The sequence below is a fragment of the Cuculus canorus genome, chromosome 1 (genome assembly GCF_017976375.1).
Source record: "Cuculus canorus isolate bCucCan1 chromosome 1, bCucCan1.pri, whole genome shotgun sequence".
NCBI classification, from domain to species: Eukaryota; Metazoa; Chordata; class Aves; order Cuculiformes; family Cuculidae; genus Cuculus; species Cuculus canorus.
This window is the reverse complement of record NC_071401.1, coordinates 587,638-608,302: the sequence shown is the minus strand read 5'-3', so window position 1 is coordinate 608,302 and position 20,665 is coordinate 587,638. Positions and strand designations below refer to the sequence as shown.

The following is a 20,665-nucleotide window of genomic DNA, read 5'->3' as shown; positions in this document are numbered from 1 at the left end:
CCGGGCCCCGGAGGCGGCGGAAGAGGTTCGGAGCCAAAGCTCCGGAGCCTCCGGATCCCACCGTACCCGTTTTTTATGGCTCACCGACCTCCCCATTCCCATTCCCACCGGGAGACGGTTTTCCATAAGAAACGTTTTATTCCGGATGGTGAAGCGCGAAGCCGGGGCGGTGCGGAGGGGAGGCTTCACCCGCGCCGGAGCCTCCGGAGCCTCATCGCGGTGTCCGGAGCGGCGCGGGCTGTACCGTGTGTCCGTGGTGGGACGAGGGGGACGGCGGCGATCCCGGCTCCCCTGGGCGTGGCGGGAGGCGAAGGCACTTGGGAATGCGGAGCGGGAAGCGCGGCCCCTACTTCTCCTGCATCTTCTCGAGGATGGGGACGATCATATCGAACTTGGGGCGCTTCGCCGCGTCCTCGTTCATGCAGATCTTCATCAGCTTGCAGACGTGCGGCGAGATGCCGGGAGGGATGGTGGGGCGCAGCCCCTCCAGCGCCACCTGCGCCGCGACGACCGATGGAGCCCCTTCTCCTCCATCCCCCGTCTCCACCGTCCCTCCCGCTCTGGATCTGACTGTTCTTCCTCATCTGCTCACCTCCCTCTGGATCTATGCGTCCTTCCTCCTCACCTCCATCCCCATCTCCACCGTCCCTTTGGATCCATGAGTCCTTCCTCCTCACCTCCATCCCATCTCCACCATCCCTTTGGATCCATGAGTCCTTCCTCCTCACCTCCATCCCCGTCTCCACCGTCCCTCCCGCTCTGGATCTCTCTGTTCTTCCTCATCTGCTCACCTCCCTCTGGATCTATGCGTCCTTCCTCCTCACCTCCATCCCTGTCTCCACCATCCCTTTGGATCCATGTGTCCTTCCTCCTCTCCTCAACTTCATCCCCACCTCCATGATCCCTCCCACTCCGGATCTATGTGTCCTTCCTCCTCCCCTCCATCCCCATCTCCATGGTCCCTTTGGATCCATGAGTCCTTCCTCCTCACCTCCATCCCCGTCTCCACCATCCCTCCCGCTCTGGATCTCTCTGTTCTTCCTCATCTGCTCACCTCCGTCCCCATCTCCACGGTCCCTCTCCACTGGATCCATGAGTCCTTCCTCCTCACCTCCATCCCTGTCTCCACGGTCCCTTTGGATCCATGTGTCCTTCCTCCTCTCCTCAACTTCATCCCCACCTCCATGATCCCTCCCACTCCGGATCTATGCGTCCTTCCTCCTCACCTCCATCCCCATCTCCACCATCCCTTTGGATCCATGAGTCCTTCCTGCTCCCCTCCATCCCCATCTCCACAGTCCCTCTGGATCCATGAGTCCTTCCTCCTCACCTCCATCCCCGTCTCCACCGTCCCTCCCGCTCTGGATCTCTCTGTTCTTCCTCATCTTCTCACCTCCATCCCCATCTCCACCATCCCTCTGGATCCATGCGTCCTTCCTGCTCATCTCCATCCCCATCTCCACCATCCCTTTGGATCCATGAGTCCTTCCTCCTCACCTCCATCCCCCCTCTCCACCGTCCCTCCCGCTCTGGATCTGACTGTTCTTCCTCGTCTTCTCACCTCCATCCCTGTCTCCACGGTCCCTCTGGATCCATGTGTCTTCCTCCTCTCCTCCATTCCCATCTCCGTCTCCACAGTCCCTTTGGATCCATGTGTCCTTCCTCCTCTCCTCAACTTCATCCCCACCTCCGTGATCCCTCCCACTCCGGATCTATGTGTCCTTCCACCTCTCATCACCTTCACCTTCTCACCTCCATCCCCGTCTCCATGGTCCCTCTGGATCCACACCTCCTTCCTCCCCTCCTCACCTCCATCCCCATCTCCATGGTCCCTCTCCACTGGATCCATGTGTCCTTCCTCCTCATCCCCATCTCCGTGGCCCCTCCCACGCGTCCTTCCCGGCCCTTTTTTCCCCCCTCATCCTTATCTCCATGGTCCCTCTTCCCACTCTGGATCTGTGCGTCCTTCCTCCTCTCATCACCTTCACCTTCTCACCTCCATCCCCATCTCCACGGTCCCTCTGGATCCACGCCTCCTTCGTCCTCTCCTCCATCCCTATCCCCGTGGTCCCTCCCACTCCGGATCCGTGCGTCCTTCCCCTCTCCTCCTCTCCATCCCCATCTCCACGGTCCCTCTGGATCCACTCCAGATCCATGCGTCCTTCCCAGCCCTTTTGACCCCTTCATCCTTATTTCCATGGTCCCTCTTCCCACTCCCGATCTGTGCGTCCTTCCTCTTCTCCTTCTCACCTCCGTCCTTATCTCCACGGTCCTACTGGATCCACGCGTCCTTCCTCCCCTCCTCTCACCTCCATCCCTATCTCTGTGGTCCCTCTGGATCCACGTGTCCTTTGTCCCCTCATCTCCATGGTCCCTCTGGATCCGTGTCATTCCTTCCTCTCCTCCTCTTCACCTTCTCACCGCCATCCCTATCTCTGTGGTCCCTCTGGATCCACGTGTCCTTCCTTCCTCTCCTCATGTCCCTCCCTCTCTCCATGGTCTCTCCGCTCTGGATCCGCGCATCCTTCCCAGCCCTTCGGGCGCCTCCATCCCCGTCTCCGTGGTCCCTCTGGATCCTTCCTCCTCACCTTCATCCCTGTCTCCATGGTCCCCCCACTCCGGATCTGTGCATCCTTCCTTCTCTTCTCCATTCCCATCTCCATGGTCCCCCCACTCCGGATCTGTGCGTCCTTCCTCCCCTCCTCTCCTCCATCCTCACCTCTGTGGTCCCTCCGGATCCATGCATCCTTCCTTCCTTCCTCTCCTCCTCTTCACCTTCTCACCTCTGTACTTATCTCCATGGTCCCTCTGGATCTCTGTGTCCTTCCTCCCCTCCTCACGTCCATTCCTATCTCCGTGGTCCCTCTGGATCCATGCATCCTTCCTTCCTTCCTCTCCTCCTCTTCACCTTCTCACCTCCGTCCTTATCTCCGTGGTCCCTCCGGATCCACGCGTCATTCCTTCCTCTCCTCCTCTTCACCTTCTCTCCTCCGTCCTTATCTCCACGGTCCCTCTGGATCCACATCTCCTTCCTCCCCTCCTCACCTCCATGGTCCCCCCACTCTGGATCTCTGTGTCCTTCCTCCTCTCACCTCCATCCTTATCTCCACGGTCCCTCTGGATCTGTGCATCCTTCCTCCCCTCCTCATCTCCATCCTTATCTCCACGGTCCCTCCGGATCCACGCGTCCTTCCTCCTCTCCTCACGTCCCTCCCTCTCTCCACGGTCCCTCCCCCCCGGACCATTCCCATTCCTTGGGGCCCCTCCGGCTCTCCGTGGTGGCTCCGGGTTGGTTCCTCCTCACCTTCATCCCTATCTCCATGTTGGAGAGGTCGGCGAAGGGCACCTCGCGGGTCACCAACTCCCAGAGCAGCACCGCGAAGCTCCACATATCGGCCGAGCGGCGGTTGATCTCCTCCGGCTTCTTCTGCAGCGCTGGAGGGAAACCGGGATGGGATGGGATCGGGATGAGGACCACGGCAGAGCCCGGAGAGCCCGGAGGCGGCAACTCACCCTCCGGAGCCACCCAGGCCGGAGCGTACATCCGCCCCGGGCACTGGAAGGAGAACTTGACGTCCGCCATGCTGATCCGCGCCGTCATGTCCTCGTCGATCTGGGAAGAGACGGAGAAGATCCCGGAAGGTCCTTTCCCACCCAAACCATTCCCTGATCCCAAGGGTTGGGCCATGGTTGGAGGTTGGAACTGGAAGACCTCAGAAGGTCCTTTCCCACCCAAACCATTCCGTGATCCCAAGGGTTGGGCCATGGTTGGAGGTTGGAACTGGAAGATCTCAGAAGGTCCTTTCCCACCCAAACCATTCCATCATCCCAAGGGTTGGGCCATGGTTGGAGGTTGGAACTGGAAGACCTCAGAAGGTCCTTTCCCACCCAAACCATTCCGTGATCCCAAGGGTTGGGCCATGGTTGGAGGTTGGAACTGGAAGATCTGGAAGGTCCTTTCCCACCCAAACCATTCCATCATCCCAAGGGTTGGGCCATGGTTGGAGGTTGGAACTGGAAGACCTCAGAAGGTCCTTTCCCACCCAAACCATTCCCTCATCCCAAGGGTTGGGCCATGGTTGGAGGTTGGAACTGGAAGACCTCGGAAGGTCCTTTCCCACCCAAACCATTCCATCATCCCAAGGGTTGGGCCATGGTTGGAGGTTGGAACTGGAAGACCTCAGAAGGTCCTTTCCCACCCAAACCGTTCCCCGATCCCAGGGGCCGTCCCCCGCAGGGTTGGAGGTCCCTCCCGCTCCGAGGTGTCCGTCGGCGGTCGGCGCTCACCATGACGCCGCGGCTGTTGAGGTGGTGCCGCGGGATGAGCGGCTCCAGCGTGTGCAGGAAGGCCATTCCGCGCGCGATGTCGAAGGCGAACTTCACCGCCTGCGTCTGATCCACCACGAAATCTGGGAAGGGAAAGCGGACGCTCTGATCTCCTGGAGCCGGGATCCCACCACGCTCCAGCCGGAAGATCTCCAGCAGCGGGAGAAGAGATCCCATGGGATGAGGGGAGGGGCGCTCTGCCCGGCACTCACTCGTCCCCTCGTGGAGAACGTTGTAGAGGGATCCGTAGGGCATCCAATGGCTGATGATGATGGGATGCGGCGCCGGAGGGGCCTGGCAGGCGCCCAACACCGGCAGCACGTTGGGATGGGAGAAGATCCTGCGGGAAAAGGGAAAGACGATGGGTTCCGGCCGATCCCCGGGACAACACCGGCCATGGGGAAGGACCTCGGCCACGGGGAAGGACCTCGGCCGTTGGGAAGGACCTCGGCCACGGGGAAGGACCTCGGCCGTGGGAAGGACCTCGGCCGTGGGGAAGGACCTCGGCCGTCGGAAGGACCTCGGCCGTGGGAAGGACCTCGGCCGTGGGAAGGACCTCGGCCGTGGGGAAGGACCTCGGCCGTGGGGAAGGACCTCGGCCACGGGGAAGGACCTCGGCCGTGGGGAAGGACCTCGGCCACGGGGAAGGACCTCGGCCGTGGGGAAGGACCTCGGCCATCAGGAAGGACCTCGGCCACGGGGAAGGACCTCGGCCACGGGGAAGGACCTCGGCCATGGGGAAGGACCTCGGCCGTGGGAAGGACCTCGGCCACGGGGAAGGACCTCGGCCATGGGAAGGACCTCGGCCGTGGGGAAGGACCTCGGCCACGGGGAAGGACCTCGGCCATGGGGAAGGACCTCGGCCACCTGGAAGGACCTCGGCCACGGGGAAGGACCTCGGCCATGGGGAAGGACCTCGGCCACCTGGAAGGACCTCGGCCACGGGGAAGGACCTCGGCCACGGGGAAGGACCTCGGCCGTGGGAAGAACCTCGGCTACGGGGAAGGACCTCGGCCGTCGGGAAGGACCTCGGCCGTGGGGAAGGACCTCGGCCATGGGAAGGACCTCGGCCGTGGGAAGGACCTCGGCGCTCACCGCAGCTTCGGGTACTCCTCGTTGAAATCCCGGCTCTTCCGCGTGGTCCAATCGCGGATCCTCAGCATCTTGATGCCGATGTCGTTCCCCTGCCAGCGCCCCTTCCAGAGCTGCCCGCACAAAATCCCACAATCACCACGTTGGAAAAGACCACGCGGATCGTCAAATCCAACCATCCCTATCCAGGGTGGGAATTGGCACCGGGAGAAGGTTCCGGAGCCGCTCCTGCCCCTTGCGCAGAGCACGGAGCCACCAAGGGTCAATCCCGGCCTTCCCGGCACCTTCTCCGTGGCCGGAATTGGGAAGGAACGGAGCAGCCGGAAGGGAGGAAGGGGCTCCCACCTCTCCGGAATGGTTCTCGTTGAGCTTCTGGCTGAGGCTCAGCTGCTTGAAGTCGATCCCAGCGAGTTTGTTGAGGGTCCCATTCCCTGCGGAAGAGCAGCGGGAGGTGGATCCTCCACCCGGCAGCAGCAGGAGCTCTACCAGGAGACCTTGGAATGCCCATCATCCCCACCAGGAGCCCTCGGGATCTCCACCACCTCCCTGAGGAGCCTTTGGGATCTCCACCATCTCCCTGAGGAGCCTTTGGGATCTCCCCCATCTCCCTGAGGAGCCTTTGGGATCTCCACCATCTCCCTGAGGAGCCTTTGGGATCTCCCCCATCTCCCTGAGGAGCCTTTGGGATCTCCACCATCTCCCTGAGGAGCCTTTGGGATCTCCCCCATCTCCTCGAGAAGCCTTTGGGATCTCCACCATCTCCCTGAGGAGCCTTTGGGATCTCCACCATCTCCTCGAGGAGCCTTTGGGATCTCCCCCATCTCCCTGAGGAGCCTTTGGGATCTCCACCATCTCCCTGAGGAGCCTTTGGGATCTCCACCATCTCCTCGAGGAGCCTTTGGGATCTCCCCCATCTCCCCGAGGAGCCTTTGGGATCTCCACCATCTCCTCGAGGAGCCTTTGGGATCTCCCCCATCTCCCCGAGGAGCCTTTGGGATCTCCCCCATCTCCTCGAGGAGCCTTTGGGATCTCCCCCATCTCCCTGAGGAGCCTTTGGGATCTCCACCATCTCCCCGAGGAGCCTTTGGGATCTCCCCCATCTCCTCGAGGAGCCTTTGGGGTCTCCCCCATCTCCTCGAGGAGCCTTTGGGATCTCCCCCATCTCCCCGAGGAGCCTTTGGGATCTCCCCCATCTCCTCGAGGAGCCTTTGGGATCTCCCCCATCTCCCCGAGGAGCCTTTGGGATCTCCCCCATCTCCCCGAGGAGCCTTTGGGATCTCCTCCATCTCCCTGAGGAGCCTTTGGGATCTCCACCATCTCCCGGAGGAGCCTTTGGGATCTCCACCATCTCCTGGAGGAGCCTTTGGGATCTCCACCATCTCCCCGAGGACCCTTTGGGATCTCCCCCATCTCCCTGAAGAGCCTTTGGGATCTCCACCATCTCCTCCAGGAGCCTTTGGGATCTCCCCCATCTCCATGAGGAGCCTTTGGGATCTCCACCATCTCCATGAGGAGCCTTTGGGGTCTCCACCATCTCCATGAGGAGCCTTTGGGGTCTCCACCATCTCCCCGAGGAGCCTTTGGGATCTCCACCGTCTTCCTGAGGAGCCTCTGGGATCTCCACCATCTCCTCGAGGAGCCTTTGGGATCTCCCCCATCTCCCTGAGGAGCCTTTGGGATCTCCACCATCTCCCTGAGGAGCCTTTGGGATCTCCACCATCTCCCTGAGGAACCTTTGGGATCTCCACCATCTCCTCGAGGAGCCTTTGGGATCTCCACCATCTCCCTGAGGACCCTTTGGGATCTCCACCATCTCCCTGAGGAGCCTTTGGGATCTCCCCCATCTCCCCGAGGAGCCTTTGGGATCTCCACCATCTCCCTGAGGAGCCTTTGGGATCTCCACCATCTCCATGAGGAACCCTCAGGATCTCCCCCATCTCCCCGAGGAGCCTTTGGGATCTCCACCATCTCCCTGAGGAACCTTTGGGATCTCTCCCATCTCCCTGAGGAGCCTTTGGGATCTCCTCCATCTCCCCGAGGAGCCTTTGGGATCTCCAACATCTCCCTGAGGAGCCTTTGGGATCTCCAACATCTCCCTGAGGACCCTTTGGGATCTCCCCCACCTCCCCGAGGAGCCTTTGGGATCTCCCCCATCTCCCCGAGGACCCTTTGGGATCTCCCCCATCTCCCTGAGGAGCCTTTGGGATCTCCCCCATCTCCCCGAGGACCCTTTGGGATCTCCCCCATCTCCCCGAGGAGCCTTTGGGATCTCCACCACCTCCTCGAGGAGCCTTTGGGATCTCCCCCATCTCCCCGAGGAGCCTTTGGGATCTCCCCCATCTCCCTGAGGAGCCTTTGGGATCTCCACCATCTCCCCGAGGAGCCTTTGGGATCTCCCCCATCTCCCCGAGGACCCTTTGGGATCTCCCCCATCTCCCCGAGGAGCCTTTGGGATCTCCCCCATCTCCCCGAGGACCCTTTGGGATCTCCCCCATCTCCCCGAGGAGCCTTTGGGATCTCCCCCATCTCCCTGAGGAACCTTTGGGATCTCCCCCATCTCCCTGAGGAGCCTTTGGGATCTCCCCCACCTCCCCGAGGAGCCTTTGGGATCTCCACCATCTCCCCGAGGACCCTTTGGGATCTCCACCATCTCCCTGAGGAGCCTTTGGGATCTCCCCCATCTCCCCGAGGAGCCTTTGGGATCTCCACCATCTCCCTGAGGAGCCTTTGGGATCTCCACCATCTCCATGAGGAACCCTCGGGATCTCCCCCATCTCCCCGAGGAGCCTTTGGGATCTCCCCCATCTCCCCGAGGAGCCTTTGGGATCTCCACCATCTCCCTGAGGAGCCTTTGGGATCTCCACCATCTCCATGAGGAACCCTCAGGATCTCCCCCATCTCCCCGAGGAGCCTTTGGGATCTCCCCCATCTCCCTGAGGAGCCTTTGGGATCTCCCCCATCTCCCCGAGGACCCTTTGGGATCTCCCCCATCTCCCCGAGGACCCTTTGGGATCTCCCCCATCTCCCCGAGGAGCCTTTGGGATCTCCCCCATCTCCCTGAGGAACCTTTGGGATCTCCCCCATCTCCCCGAGGAGCCTTTGGGATCTCCCCCACCTCCCCGAGGAGCCTTTGGGATCTCCCCCATCTCCCTGAGGACCCTTTGGGATCTCCCCCATCTCCCCGAGGACCCTTTGGGATCTCCCCCATCTCCCCGAGGAGCCTTTGGGATCTCCCCCACCTCCCCGAGGAGCCTTTGGGATCTCCACCATCTCCCCGAGGAGCCTTTGGGATCTCCCCCATCTCCTCGAGGAGCCTTTGGGATCTCCACCATCTCCCCGAGGAGCCTTTGGGATCTCCACCATCTCCGTGAGGAGCCTTTGGGATCTCCCCCATCTCCTCGAGGAGCCTTTGGGATCTCCACCACCTCCCTGAGGAGCCCTCGGGATCTCCCCCATCTCCTCGAGGAGCCTTTGGGATCTCCACCATCTCCCTGAGGAGCCCTCGGGATCTCCACCACCTCCCTGAGGAACCCTCGGGATCTCCACCATCTCCGTGAGGAACCTTCAGGATCTCCACCATCTCCGTGAGGAGCCTTTGGGATCTCCACCATCTCCCCGAGGAGCCTTTGGGATCTCCACCATCTCCCTGAGGAGCCCTCAGGATCTCCACCATCTACTCGAGGAGCCTTTGGGATCTCCACCATCCCTCTGAGGAGCCTTCAGGATCTCCACCATCTCCCCGAGGAGCCTTTGGGATCTCCACCACCTCCCCGAGGAGCCTTTGGGATCTCCCCCATCTCCCTGAGGAGCCTTTGGGATCTCCACCATCTCCCCGAGGAGCCTTTGGGATCTCCCCCATCTCCCCGAGGAGCATTTGGGATCTCCCCCATCTCCCCGAGGACCCTTTGGGATCTCCCCCATCTCCCCGAGGAGCCTTTGGGATCTCCCCCATCTCCCTGAGGAACCTTTGGGATCTCCCCCATCTCCCTGAGGAGCCTTTGGGATCTCCCCCACCTCCCCGAGGAGCCTTTGGGATCTCCACCATCTCCCCGAGGACCCTTTGGGATCTCCACCATCTCCCTGAGGAGCCTTTGGGATCTCCCCCATCTCCCCGAGGAGCCTTTGGGATCTCCACCATCTCCCTGAGGAGCCTTTGGGATCTCCACCATCTCCATGAGGAACCCTCGGGATCTCCCCCATCTCCCCGAGGAGCCTTTGGGATCTCCCCCATCTCCCCGAGGAGCCTTTGGGATCTCCACCATCTCCCTGAGGAGCCTTTGGGATCTCCACCATCTCCATGAGGAACCCTCAGGATCTCCCCCATCTCCCCGAGGAGCCTTTGGGATCTCCCCCATCTCCCCGAGGACCCTTTGGGATCTCCCCCATCTCCCTGAGGAGCCTTTGGGATCTCCCCCATCTCCCCGAGGACCCTTTGGGATCTCCCCCATCTCCCCGAGGAGCCTTTGGGATCTCCACCATCTCCCTGAGGAGCCTTTGGGATCTCCACCATCTCCCTGAGGAGCCTTTGGGATCTCCACCATCTCCCCGAGGAGCCTTTGGGATCTCCCCCATCTCCCTGAGGACCCTTTGGGATCTCCCCCATCTCCCCGAGGACCCTTTGGGATCTCCCCCATCTCCCCGAGGAGCCTTTGGGATCTCCCCCATCTCCCCGAGGAGCCTTTGGGATCTCCCCCACCTCCCCGAGGAGCCTTTGGGATCTCCACCATCTCCCCGAGGAGCCTTTGGGATCTCCCCCATCTCCTCGAGGAGCCTTTGGGATCTCCACCATCTCCCCGAGGACCCTTTGGGATCTCCACCATCTCCGTGAGGAGCCTTTGGGATCTCCACCATCTCCCCGAGGACCCTTTGGGATCTCCCCCATCTCCCCGAGGACCCTTTGGGATCTCCCCCACCTCCCCGAGGAGCCTTTGGGATCTCCACCATCTCCCCGAGGAGCCTTTGGGATCTCCCCCATCTCCCTGAGGAGCCTTTGGGATCTCCCCCATCTCCCTGAGGAGCCTTTGGGATCTCCCCCATCTCCCTGAGGACCCTTTGGGATCTCCCCCATCTCCCCGAGGACCCTTTGGGATCTCCCCCATCTCCCCGAGGAGCCTTTGGGATCTCCCCCATCTCCCTGAGGAACCTTTGGGATCTCCCCCATCTCCCCGAGGAGCCTTTGGGATCTCCCCCACCTCCCCGAGGAGCCTTTGGGATCTCCACCATCTCCCCGAGGAGCCTTTGGGATCTCCCCCATCTCCTCGAGGAGCCTTTGGGATCTCCACCATCTCCCCGAGGAGCCTTTGGGATCTCCACCATCTCCGTGAGGAGCCTTTGGGATCTCCCCCATCTCCTCGAGGAGCCTTTGGGATCTCCACCACCTCCCTGAGGAGCCCTCGGGATCTCCCCCATCTCCTCGAGGAGCCTTTGGGATCTCCACCATCTCCCTGAGGAGCCCTCGGGATCTCCACCACCTCCCTGAGGAACCCTCGGGATCTCCACCATCTCCGTGAGGAACCTTCGGGATCTCCACCATCTCCGTGAGGAGCCTTTGGGATCTCCACCATCTCCCCGAGGAGCCTTTGGGATCTCCACCATCTCCCTGAGGAGCCCTCAGGATCTCCACCATCTACTCGAGGAGCCTTTGGGATCTCCACCATCTCCGTGAGGAGCCTTCAGGATCTCCACCATCTCCCCGAGGAGCCTTTGGGATCTCCCCCATCTCCCTGAGGAGCCTTTGGGATCTCCACCATCTCCCCGAGGAGCCTTTGGGATCTCCCCCATCTCCCCGAGGAGCCTTTGGGATCTCCCCGAGGAGCCTTTGGGGTCTCCCCCATCTCCCCGAGGAGCCTTTGGAGCCCTCGGGATGTCCCCACTCCCACCGCGTGTCCTCACGTGGGCGCGTGCGGGTGGTTCCCTTCCAGAAGGTGTCCTTGTAGGGGATCCTGGTGAGGCTCTGCCCGAGCTTCTCGGCGCGCTCTGGGGACGAGAGGCACCGTGGCAGCCGCAGCCAACGCCGCCGGAGCCAACGCCGCCGGAGCCAACGCCGCCGGAGCCAACGGCGCCGGATGGGACCCCCCCTCCCGTACCTTTGAGGAGGTCGCGGAGCGGCGCTTTGGCCTTGTCCAGCGGTGTCTCCCCGTATTTGTTGGCGACGCCCACGAGAGCCCCACTGCCCACCAGGTCCTGCGGGGGAAGTGCCGCCTCGGGAGGCCTCGTCCTTCCTCTTCCTCATCATCTTCCTCTTCCTCCTCATCCCTCCCCTCTCCCTTCTCTCTCCCTCCTTCCTCCCTCCCCTCTTCCTCTTTCCTCCCTTCCTCTTCCTCCTTCTTCCCCCTCTTTCCTCCCTTTCCCCTTTCTCCTTCCTCCCTTTCCCCTTTCTCCTTCCTCCCTTCCCCTCCCTCCTTCCTCCCTTCCCCTCCCTCCTTCCTCCTTTCCCTCTCCCTCCCTTCCTCTCCCTCCTTCTTCCCCCTTTCCTCCCTTTCTCCTTCCTCCCTTCCCCTCCCTCCTTCCTCCCTTCCTCTCCCTCCTTCCTCCTTTCCCTCTCCCCTTCCCTCTTCCCCTCCCCCTCCCTTCTCCCTTCCCCTCTCCCTTCCCCTCTCCCTTCCCCTCTTCCCTTCCCTCTCCTCTCCCTCTCCGTTTCCTCTCCCTCTCCATTTCCTCTCCCTCTCCATTTCCTCTCCATTTCCCCTCCCTTCCCTCTCCCTCTCCGTTTCCTCTCCCTCTCCATTTCCTCTCCGTTTCCTCTCCCTCTCCGTTCCCTCTCCCTCTCCGTTTCCTCTCCGTTTCCTCTCCGTTTCCTCTCCGTTTCCTCTCCCTCTCCGTTCCCTCTCCATTTCTTCTCCCTCTCTGTTTCCTCTCTGTTTCTTCCCCGTTTCTTCCCCGTTTCCTCCCCGTTTCCTCTCCGTTTCCTCTCCTCTCCCTCTCCGTTTCCTCTCCCTCTCCATTTCCTCTCCCTTTCCTCTCCCTCTCCGTTTCCTCTCCCTTTCCTCTCCCTCTCCGTTTCCTCTCCCTTTCCTCTCCCTCTCCGTTTCCTCTCCATTTCCTCTCCCTTTCCTCTCCCTTTCCTCTCCGTTTCCTCCCCGTTTCCTCCCCGTTCCCTCCCCGTTCCCCCCCGGTCTCGGCGCCGGCTCTGACCTCGGCGAGGCCGTCGTGGCCCCAGAAACAGGCGTAGTGCAGAGCGGTGTTTCCGTGCTCGTTCACGGCGTTGATGTCGGCTTTGAACTGCAGCAGCTGCGGAGTCAATCCGGAGTGGATCCCAGCGCCAAACTGGGACGCGGGAGGGGGAAAAGGGAGAGGGGGAAAGGGAGAGGGGGAAAGGGAGGGGGAAAGGGAGAGGGGAAGGGAGAGGGGAAGGAAAGGGAGAGGGGAAGGAAAGGGAGAGGGGAAGGGAGAGGGGAAGGAAAGGAAGAGAGGAAGGAAAGGGAGAGGGGAAGGAAAGGGAGAGGGGGAGGAGGGGGAGAGGGGGAGGAGGGGGAGAGGGGGAGGAGGGGAGAGGGGGAGGAGGGGGAGAGGGGGAGAGGGGAAGGAGGGGGAGAGGGGCAGGGAAGGAGCAGGAAGGAAGGGAGTGGAAGGGGAAGGGGAAGGGGAAAAGGAGGGAAAAGGGAAGGGAAGGGGAAGGGAGGGGAAGGGAAAGGGAGGGGAAGGGAAAAGGGAAGGGGGAGGGAAAAGGGAAGGGGGAGGGAAAAGGGAAGGGGGAGGGAAAAGGGAAGGGGAGAGGGAAAAGGGAAGGGGAGAGGGAAGGGGGAGAGGGAAGGGGGGGAGAGGGAAGGGGAGGGAAGGAGGAAGAGGGAAGGAAGGGAGAGGGAAGGAAGGGAGAGGGAAGGAAGGGAGAGGGAAGGAAGGGAGAGGGAAGGGAAGGGAGAGGGAAGGGGAGGGAAGGGGAGGGAAGGAGGAAGAGGGAAGGAAGGGAGAGGGAAGGAAGGGAGAGGGAAGGGGAGGGAGAGGGAAGGGGAGAGGGAAGGGAGAGGGAAGGGAAGGGAGAGGGAAGGGAGAGGTAAGGAGGGGAGAGGGAGAAGGAGAGGGAAGGAGGGGAGAGGGAAGGAGGGGAGAGGGAAGGAGGGGAGAGGGAAGGAGGGGAGAGGGCAGTGTCAGATGCCGCTTCCCGCCGTGCCCGCGGGTACCTTCTGGACGATGTCGCGGTGGCCGTGGCTGGCGGCGAGGTGCAGCGGGCAGTCGTCGCCGCGGTTCATGACGTTGATGCGGGCGCCGCGCATGATGAGCATATCCACCACGCCGGCGCGGCCCTCGCGGCACGCCCAGTGCAGGGGGCTGAACCCGTGGTCATCCCTGTGCCGACGCCAGAACGCACCGCCGTCAACCGGGGCACCGGGGAACCCCAACCAACCGGGGACCCCCAACCGGGGACCCCCAACCAACCGGGGACCCCCCCGGCGCTGCCGCCACTCCGCTTGGGAAGCACCGCCGGCATCGCCCAGAGCCGCGTCACCCAGAGCGAGACGGAACGTAGAGTCAGGGAGTGGTTTGGGGTGGAAGGGACCTCAAAGATCATCCAATTCCAACCTTCCTGCCATGGGCAGGGACAAATCCCGCCGGATCCGGGGCTCCGAGCCCCATCCAACCCGGCCTGGAACCCCTCCAGGGATGGGGCACCACCGCTGCTCCGGGAAACCTCTTCCAGGGTCTCCCCACCCTCATCGTGAAGAAATTCCTCCTTAGGTTGAGTCTAAATCTTCTCCTCTCCGGTTTATCCCCGTTCCCCCTCGTCCCATCCCAATGAGCCTTTGGGATCAGCCCCTCTCCGGCTTTCCTGGAGCCCTTCAGGCACCGGAAGGTCCCTCTGAGGTCTCCTGGGAGCCTTCTCTTCTCCTGAACAACCCCAACGCTCTCAGCCTGTCCTCGTCGGGAGGTTCTCCAGCCCTCCCATCACCTTTGGAGCCTCCTCCGTTCCCGTTCCAACAGCTCCATCTCCTCCTTGCGTTGAGGATTCCGGCCATGCCCCAACCCTCCGGCTGAGGTGTCCGCGGAGCGGAGCAGAGGGGCAGAATCCCGTCCCTCCCTGCTGGCCACGCTGCTCTGGGTGCAGCCCAGGACACGGGGGGGCTCCTCTCGAGCCCCTCCTCCCCAGCGCCCCAACTCCTTCTCCGCTCTCCATCCCATCATCCCCCATCCGCCGCTGAAATCCGGGATCAGCGTCACTCGCAGCCGGGTGGGACGGTGGCGGTGCCGCTCTCTCCCACCTCCGCGAGGGCCCCCTCCAATCTCGGCCAAATCCCGCCGTGTCCGGGTCGATCCCGCCCGATTCCCGACGCGTTCCCGGCGGCGCAGCCGAGGGCGGCACAGCCCAACCCGCCGGGCCGTAAAAGGAGAACAACGCCCCGGCAGTGTGGGGCCCGGCAGCCCATCCCCATCGAGCCCCGATCCCATCCGGATCAAACCCTGACCCCATCGGGATCCATCCCAGATCTCATCTGGGTCCATCCCAGACCAAATATGGATCCTTCCCAATCCCATCCGGATCAAACCCCGACCCCATCGGGATCCATCCCAGATCTCATCTGGGTCCATCCCAGACCAAATATGGATCCTTCCCAGACCCCATCGGGATCAAACCCCGACCCCATCCCGATCACACCCCGACCCCACTCGTATCCATCCCAGATCTCATCTGGGTCTATCCCAGACCAAATATGGATCCATCCCAACTCCATCTGGATCAAACCCCGACCCCATCGGGATCCATCCCAAACTAAATATGGATCCATCCCAACCCCATCGGGATCACACCCTGACCCCATCAGGATCCATCCCAGATCTCATCTGGGTCCATCCCAGACCGAATATGGATCCATCCTGACCCCATCCGGATCAAACCCCGACCCCATCCCAATCACACCCTGACCCCATCGGGATCCATCCCAGATCTCATCTGGGTCCATCCCAACCCCATCCAGACCAAACCCCAACCCCATCAGGATCCATCCCAGATCTCATCTGAGTCCATCCCAGACCAAATACGGATCCATCCCGACCCCATCCAGATCAAACCTCAACCCCATCCCGATCACACTCCGACCCCATCGGGATCCATCCCAGATCTCATCTGGGTCCATCCCAGACCGAATATGGATCCATCCTGACCCCATCCGGATCAAACCCCGATCCCATCCCGATCAAAACACGACCCCATCCCAAATCTCATCTGGGTCCATCCCAGACCGAATATGGATCCTTCCCAACCCCATCCCGATCACACCCCAACCCCATCGGGATCCATCCCAGATCTCATCTGGGTCCATCCAAGACCGAATATGGATCCATCCCAACCCCATACCGATCAAACCTCGACCCCATCCCGATCAAAACCCAACCCCATCCCAGATCTCATCTGGGTCCATCTGAGACCGAATATGGATCCATCCCAACCCCATACCAATCACACTCCGACCCCATTGGGATCCATCCCAGATCTCATCTGGGTCCATCCCAGACCAAATACGGATCCATCCCGACCCCATCCCGATCAAAACCCAACCCCATCCCAAATCTCATCAGGGTCCATCCGAGACCAAAGATGGATCCATCCCGACCCCATCCCATTCAAACACCGACCCCATCCCGATCACATCCCGACCCCATTCGGATCCATCCCAGATCTCATCTGGGTCCATCCCAGACCGAATATGGATCCATCCCAACCCCATCAGGATCCATCCCGGATCTCATCTGGGTCCATCCCAGACCAAATATGGATCCATCCCGACTCCATCCGGATCAAACCTCAACCCCATCCCGATCACACTCCGACCCCATCGGGATCCATCCCAGATCTCATCTGGGTCCATCCCAGACCAAATATGAATCCTTCCCAAACTCCATCCGGATCAAACCTCGACCCCATCCCAATCACACCCTGACCCCATTCGGATCCATCCCAGATCTCATCTGGGTCCGTCCCAGACCCAATATGGATCCATCCCAACCCCATCCCGATCAAAACCCGACCCCATCCCAAATCTCATCTGGGTCGATCCGAGACCAAAGATGGATCCATCCCAACCCCATACCGATCACACTCCGACCCCACTCGGATCCATCCCAGATCTCATCGGAATCCATCGACACCCAATATGGATCCTTCCCAGACCCCATCCGGATCAAACCCTGACCCCATTGGGATCCATCCCAGACCTCATCTGGGTCCATTCCAGACCCAATATGGATCCATCCCGACCCCATCCCGATCCATCCCAGATCTCATCTCCCCCCAACCCTCCCCATCACCCCCCAACTGCGCTCTAAAATCCCCCAATGCCGCTCCAGGACCCCCCAGTCCCGCCCCAAGACCCCCCAATGCCACTATAGGACCCCCAATCCCGCCCCAGGACCCCCAATCCCGCTCCAGGACCCCCCAATCCCGCTCCAGGACCCCCCAATCCCACACCAAGACCCCCCAATCCCGCCCCAGGACCCCCAATCCCGCTCCAGGACCCCCCAGTGTCGCTCCAGGACTTCTCAATCCCGCCCCAGGACCCCCCAACCCGCTCCAGCACCCCCAGTCGTGCCCCAGGACCCCCTGATCCTCCTCTAACACCTCCAATCCCTCTCCAGGACCCCCAATCCCTCTCTAGAACCCCAATCCCTCTCCAGGACCCCCCAATCCCACTCCAGGATCCCCCAAGTCCTACTCCAACACCCCCAATCCCACTCCAACACCCCCGAATCCCACTCCAGGACCCTCAATCCCACTCCAGGACCCCCCAATCCTGCTCCAACACCCCCATTCCCACTCCAGGACCCCCCAATCCCGCTTCAGGATCCCCCCAGTCCTGCTCCAACACCCCCAATCCCACTCCAGGACCCCCCATTTCTGCTCCAGGACTCCCCAGTGCTGCTCCTGGACCCCCCAGGGCTGCTCCAGGACCCCCAGTGCCATTCCAGGACCCCCCCATTCCTGCCCCAGGACCCCCATTCCCACTCCAGGACCCCCAATCCCACTCCAGTGCCCCCCAGTCCTGCTCCAGGACCCTCAATCCCACTCCAGGACCCCCAGTCCCACTCCAGTGCCCCCCAATCCTGCTCCAGGACCCTCAATCCCACTCCAGGACCCCCAATCCCACTCCAGTGCTCCCCAATCCTGCTCCAGGACCTTCAATCCCACTCCAGGACCCCCAGTCCTGCTTCAGGACCCCCAATCCCGCTCGAGTATCCCCCCAGTCCTGCTCCAACACCCCCAATCCCACTCCAGGACCCCCAAGTCCTACTCCAGGACTCCCAATCCCTCCTCCAACAACCCCAATCCCACTCCAGGACCCCCTATTCCCACTCCAGGACCCCCAATCCCGCTCCAGGACCCTCAATCCCACTCCAGGACCCCCAGTACTGCTCCAACACCCCCCAATGCCGCTCCAGGACCCCCAATCCCAGTCCAGGATCCCCCCAATCCTGCTCCAACACCCCCAATCCCACTCCAGGACCCCTCAGTCGCGCTCCAGGACCCCCATTCCCACTCCAGGACCCCCCATTCCTGCTCCAACATCCCCAATCCCACTCCAGGACCCCCAGTGCCACTCCAGGACCCCCCATTCCCGCTCCAGGACCCCCATTCCCACTCCAGGACCCCCCAATCCCACTCCAGGACCCCCCATTCCCACTCCAGGACCCCCATTCCCGCTCCAGGACCCCCAATCCTGCTCCAGGACCCTCAATCCCTGCTCCAGGACCCCCCATTCCCACTGAAGGACCCCCCCATTCCCACTCCAGGACCCCCCATTCCCACTCAACGACCCCCATTCCCGCTCCAGGACCCCCATTCCCGCTCCAGGACCCTCAATCCCACTCCAGTACCCCCCAATCCCGCTGAAGGACCCCCATTCCGGCGGGCGCTCACCCCTGGTTGAGGTCGTTCTCGGTGTTGTCGAGCCAGAGGCGCACGGCCACGGCGTTGCCGTCGCGGCACTGCGTGAAGATGTCGTCCATGGCGGCTGTGCCGGAGGTGGCGGCGATGCCCACGGAGCGCGGCTGCCGCAGCGGGAACACCGAGGGAAGTACCGCGGCCGCTGCCGGAAGGAGACGGCACAGCTGAGCGCTTATCCACAGGCCCAGCGCTGCTCTGGACCTCCGGTCCCCAGCGCCGCACGGACACCCCGGCGGCCACGGAGCGCATCCCAGTCCCAATCCCAGTCCCAGTCCCGCTGCTCATTCCCAGCCCCATTCCCAGTCCTAATCCCATTCCCCAACTCTTTCGCAGTCCCATTATTGGTCCCACTGCTCATTCCCAGTCCCATTCCCAGTCCCACCACTCATTCCCAACCCCAGTCCCAGTCTCACGGCTCATTCCAGCCCCATTCCCACCCCCACTGCTCATCCCCAGCCCCATTCCCATTCCTAATCCCATTCTCCTACGCTCTCGCAGTCCCATTATTGGTCCCACTACTCATTCCCAGTCCAAATCCCATTCCCAGTCCCACTGCTCATTCCCGACCCCATTCCCAATCCCACTGCTCATCCCCAGCCCCATTCCCATTATTGGTCCCACTGCTCATTCCCAGTCCCAGTCCCATTCCGGGTCCCACTGCTCATTCCCAACCCCGTTCCCAGCCCCACTGCTCATTCCCAACCCCATTCCCAGTTCCACTGCTCGTTCCCAGTCCCACTGCTCATTCCTACTGCCGTTCCCAGTCTCAATCCCTTTCCCAGTCCTGGTCCCACTAATAGTTCCCAGCCCCATTCCCAGTCTCTCCCATTCCCACTCCAACTCCCAGTTCCCCTCCCAGTCCCTCACTCCGTTCCAGTTCCACTCCCGTTCCCGGCTCCCTTCCCAGTTCCATCACTCCGTCCCAGTCCCAGCCCCACACTGCCCCACACCGTCCCCACAGTGCCCCCCTCAGCCCCACACTGAGCTCCCCCAGCCCCACACTGCCCCCCCTCAGCCCCACACTGAGCTCCCTCAGCCCCACACTGCCCCCCCTCAGCCCCACACTGCCCCACACTGCCCCCTCAGCCCCACACTGCCCCACTGCCCCCCCTCAGCCCCACACTGCCCCACTGCCCTCCCTCAGCCCCACACTGCCCCACACTGCCCCCCTCAGCCCCACACTGCCCCACTGCCCTCCCTCAGCCCCACACTGCCCCACACTGCCCCCCTCAGCCCCACACTGCCCCACTGCCCCCCTCAGCCCCACACTGAACTCCCTCAGCCCCACTGCTCCCCAACCCCACACCAGCATTGCTGCTCCCCCGAGTTCCCTACAGCCCAAGTGCCCCCCCACAGCCCCACACCGGCCCCTCTCTCCCCCCACAGCCCCACATCAGCCCTCTCTCCCCCGCAGCCCCACATCGGCCTCTCTCCCCCCCCACAGCCCCTCTCCCCCCCCTCAGCCCCACACCGGCCCCTCTCCCCCCCCTCAGCCCCTCTCTCCCCCCACAGCCCCTCTCTCCCCCCTCTCTCCCCCCACAGCCCCTCTCCCCCCCCCTCAGCCCCTCTCTCCCCCTCAGCCCCACACCGGCCCCTCTCCCCCCCCTCAGCCCCTCTCCCCCCCCCCCAGCCCCTCTCTCCCCCTCAGCCCCACACCGGCCCCTCTTCCCCCCCTCAGCCCCTCTCTCCCCCACAGCCCCACACCGGCCCCTCTTCCCCCCCTCAGTCCCTCTCTCCCCCCTCAGCCCCTCTCTCTCCCCCTGAGCCCCACACCGGCCCCTCTCGCCCCCCTCAGCCCCTCTCTCCCCCCACAGCCCCACATCGGCCCCTCTCCCCCCCCACAGCCCCTCTCCCCCCCTCAGTCCCTCTCTCCCCCCTCAGCCCCTCTCTCCCCCCACAGCCCCCCTCTCCCCCCTCTCTCCCCCCTCTCTCCCCCCTCAGCCCCACACCGGCCCCTCTCCCCCCCCTCAGCCCCTCTCTCCCCCCTCTCCCCCCCCCCGTACCGGTCCCGCTGTTCTCAGGGCGCGGTTCGGGGCAGCACTGGCTCCGCCCCGCGGCTGCAGCGGCCCCTGCGGCGGACAGCGGCACTGCAGGGGCGGAGCCAGAGGGAGGGGGCGGGGCCAGAGGGGAGGGGCGGGCGGGGCCAGAGGGAAGGGGCGGCACGCAGGCCGGCGGCGCGGTGGGCGGGGCCAAGGCGCGGTGGGCGGGGCTCTGGAAACGATGGGGTGGATAGGGAGGGGGTCAGATGGCTCACGGGGAGGGGGCGGGGCCAGAGAGGAGAGGCGGGGCCAGAGGGGCTGGGACAGGAGCGGGGAGGGGCGGGGTCACGGGGCGGGGCCGTCGGAAAGGGGCGGGGCCGTCGGATGGGCTCGG

General features: G+C 62.9%; 1 protein-coding gene across 1 annotated transcript; it reads right to left on the bottom strand.

Moving 5' to 3' along the window:
• Positions 1-210: 210 nt before the first annotated feature.
• ILK (integrin linked kinase) lies at positions 211-20,393 on the bottom strand. Its single transcript, XM_054078910.1, has 13 exons — positions 20,296-20,393; positions 18,266-18,434; positions 13,539-13,704; positions 12,553-12,648; positions 11,505-11,601; positions 11,311-11,394; positions 5,764-5,849; positions 5,422-5,531; positions 4,539-4,666; positions 4,288-4,409; positions 3,514-3,613; positions 3,305-3,435; positions 211-496 (listed from the first exon to the last, which is right to left on the bottom strand). Exons 2-13 carry the CDS (start codon positions 18,352-18,354, stop codon positions 347-349), a joined length of 1,359 nt encoding a protein of 452 aa, XP_053934885.1. The 5' UTR covers positions 18,355-18,434; positions 20,296-20,393; the 3' UTR covers positions 211-346.
• Positions 20,394-20,665: the final 272 nt, after the last annotated feature.

Bases quoted from the DNA above. Each gene is read 5' to 3' on its own strand.
- ILK (XM_054078910.1), bottom strand. From the start codon at position 18,354: ATGGACGACATCTTCACGCAGTGCCGCGACGGCAACGCCGTGGCCGTG. The intron at 12,649-13,538 runs GTACCCGCGGGC...TTGACTCCGCAG, and splicing joins ACCGCGACATCGTCCAGAAG to CTGCTGCAGTTCAAAGCCGA. The intron at 5,850-11,310 runs GTGAGGACACGC...GCTCTTCCGCAG, and splicing joins AACCACCCGCACGCGCCCAC to GGAATGGGACCCTCAACAAA.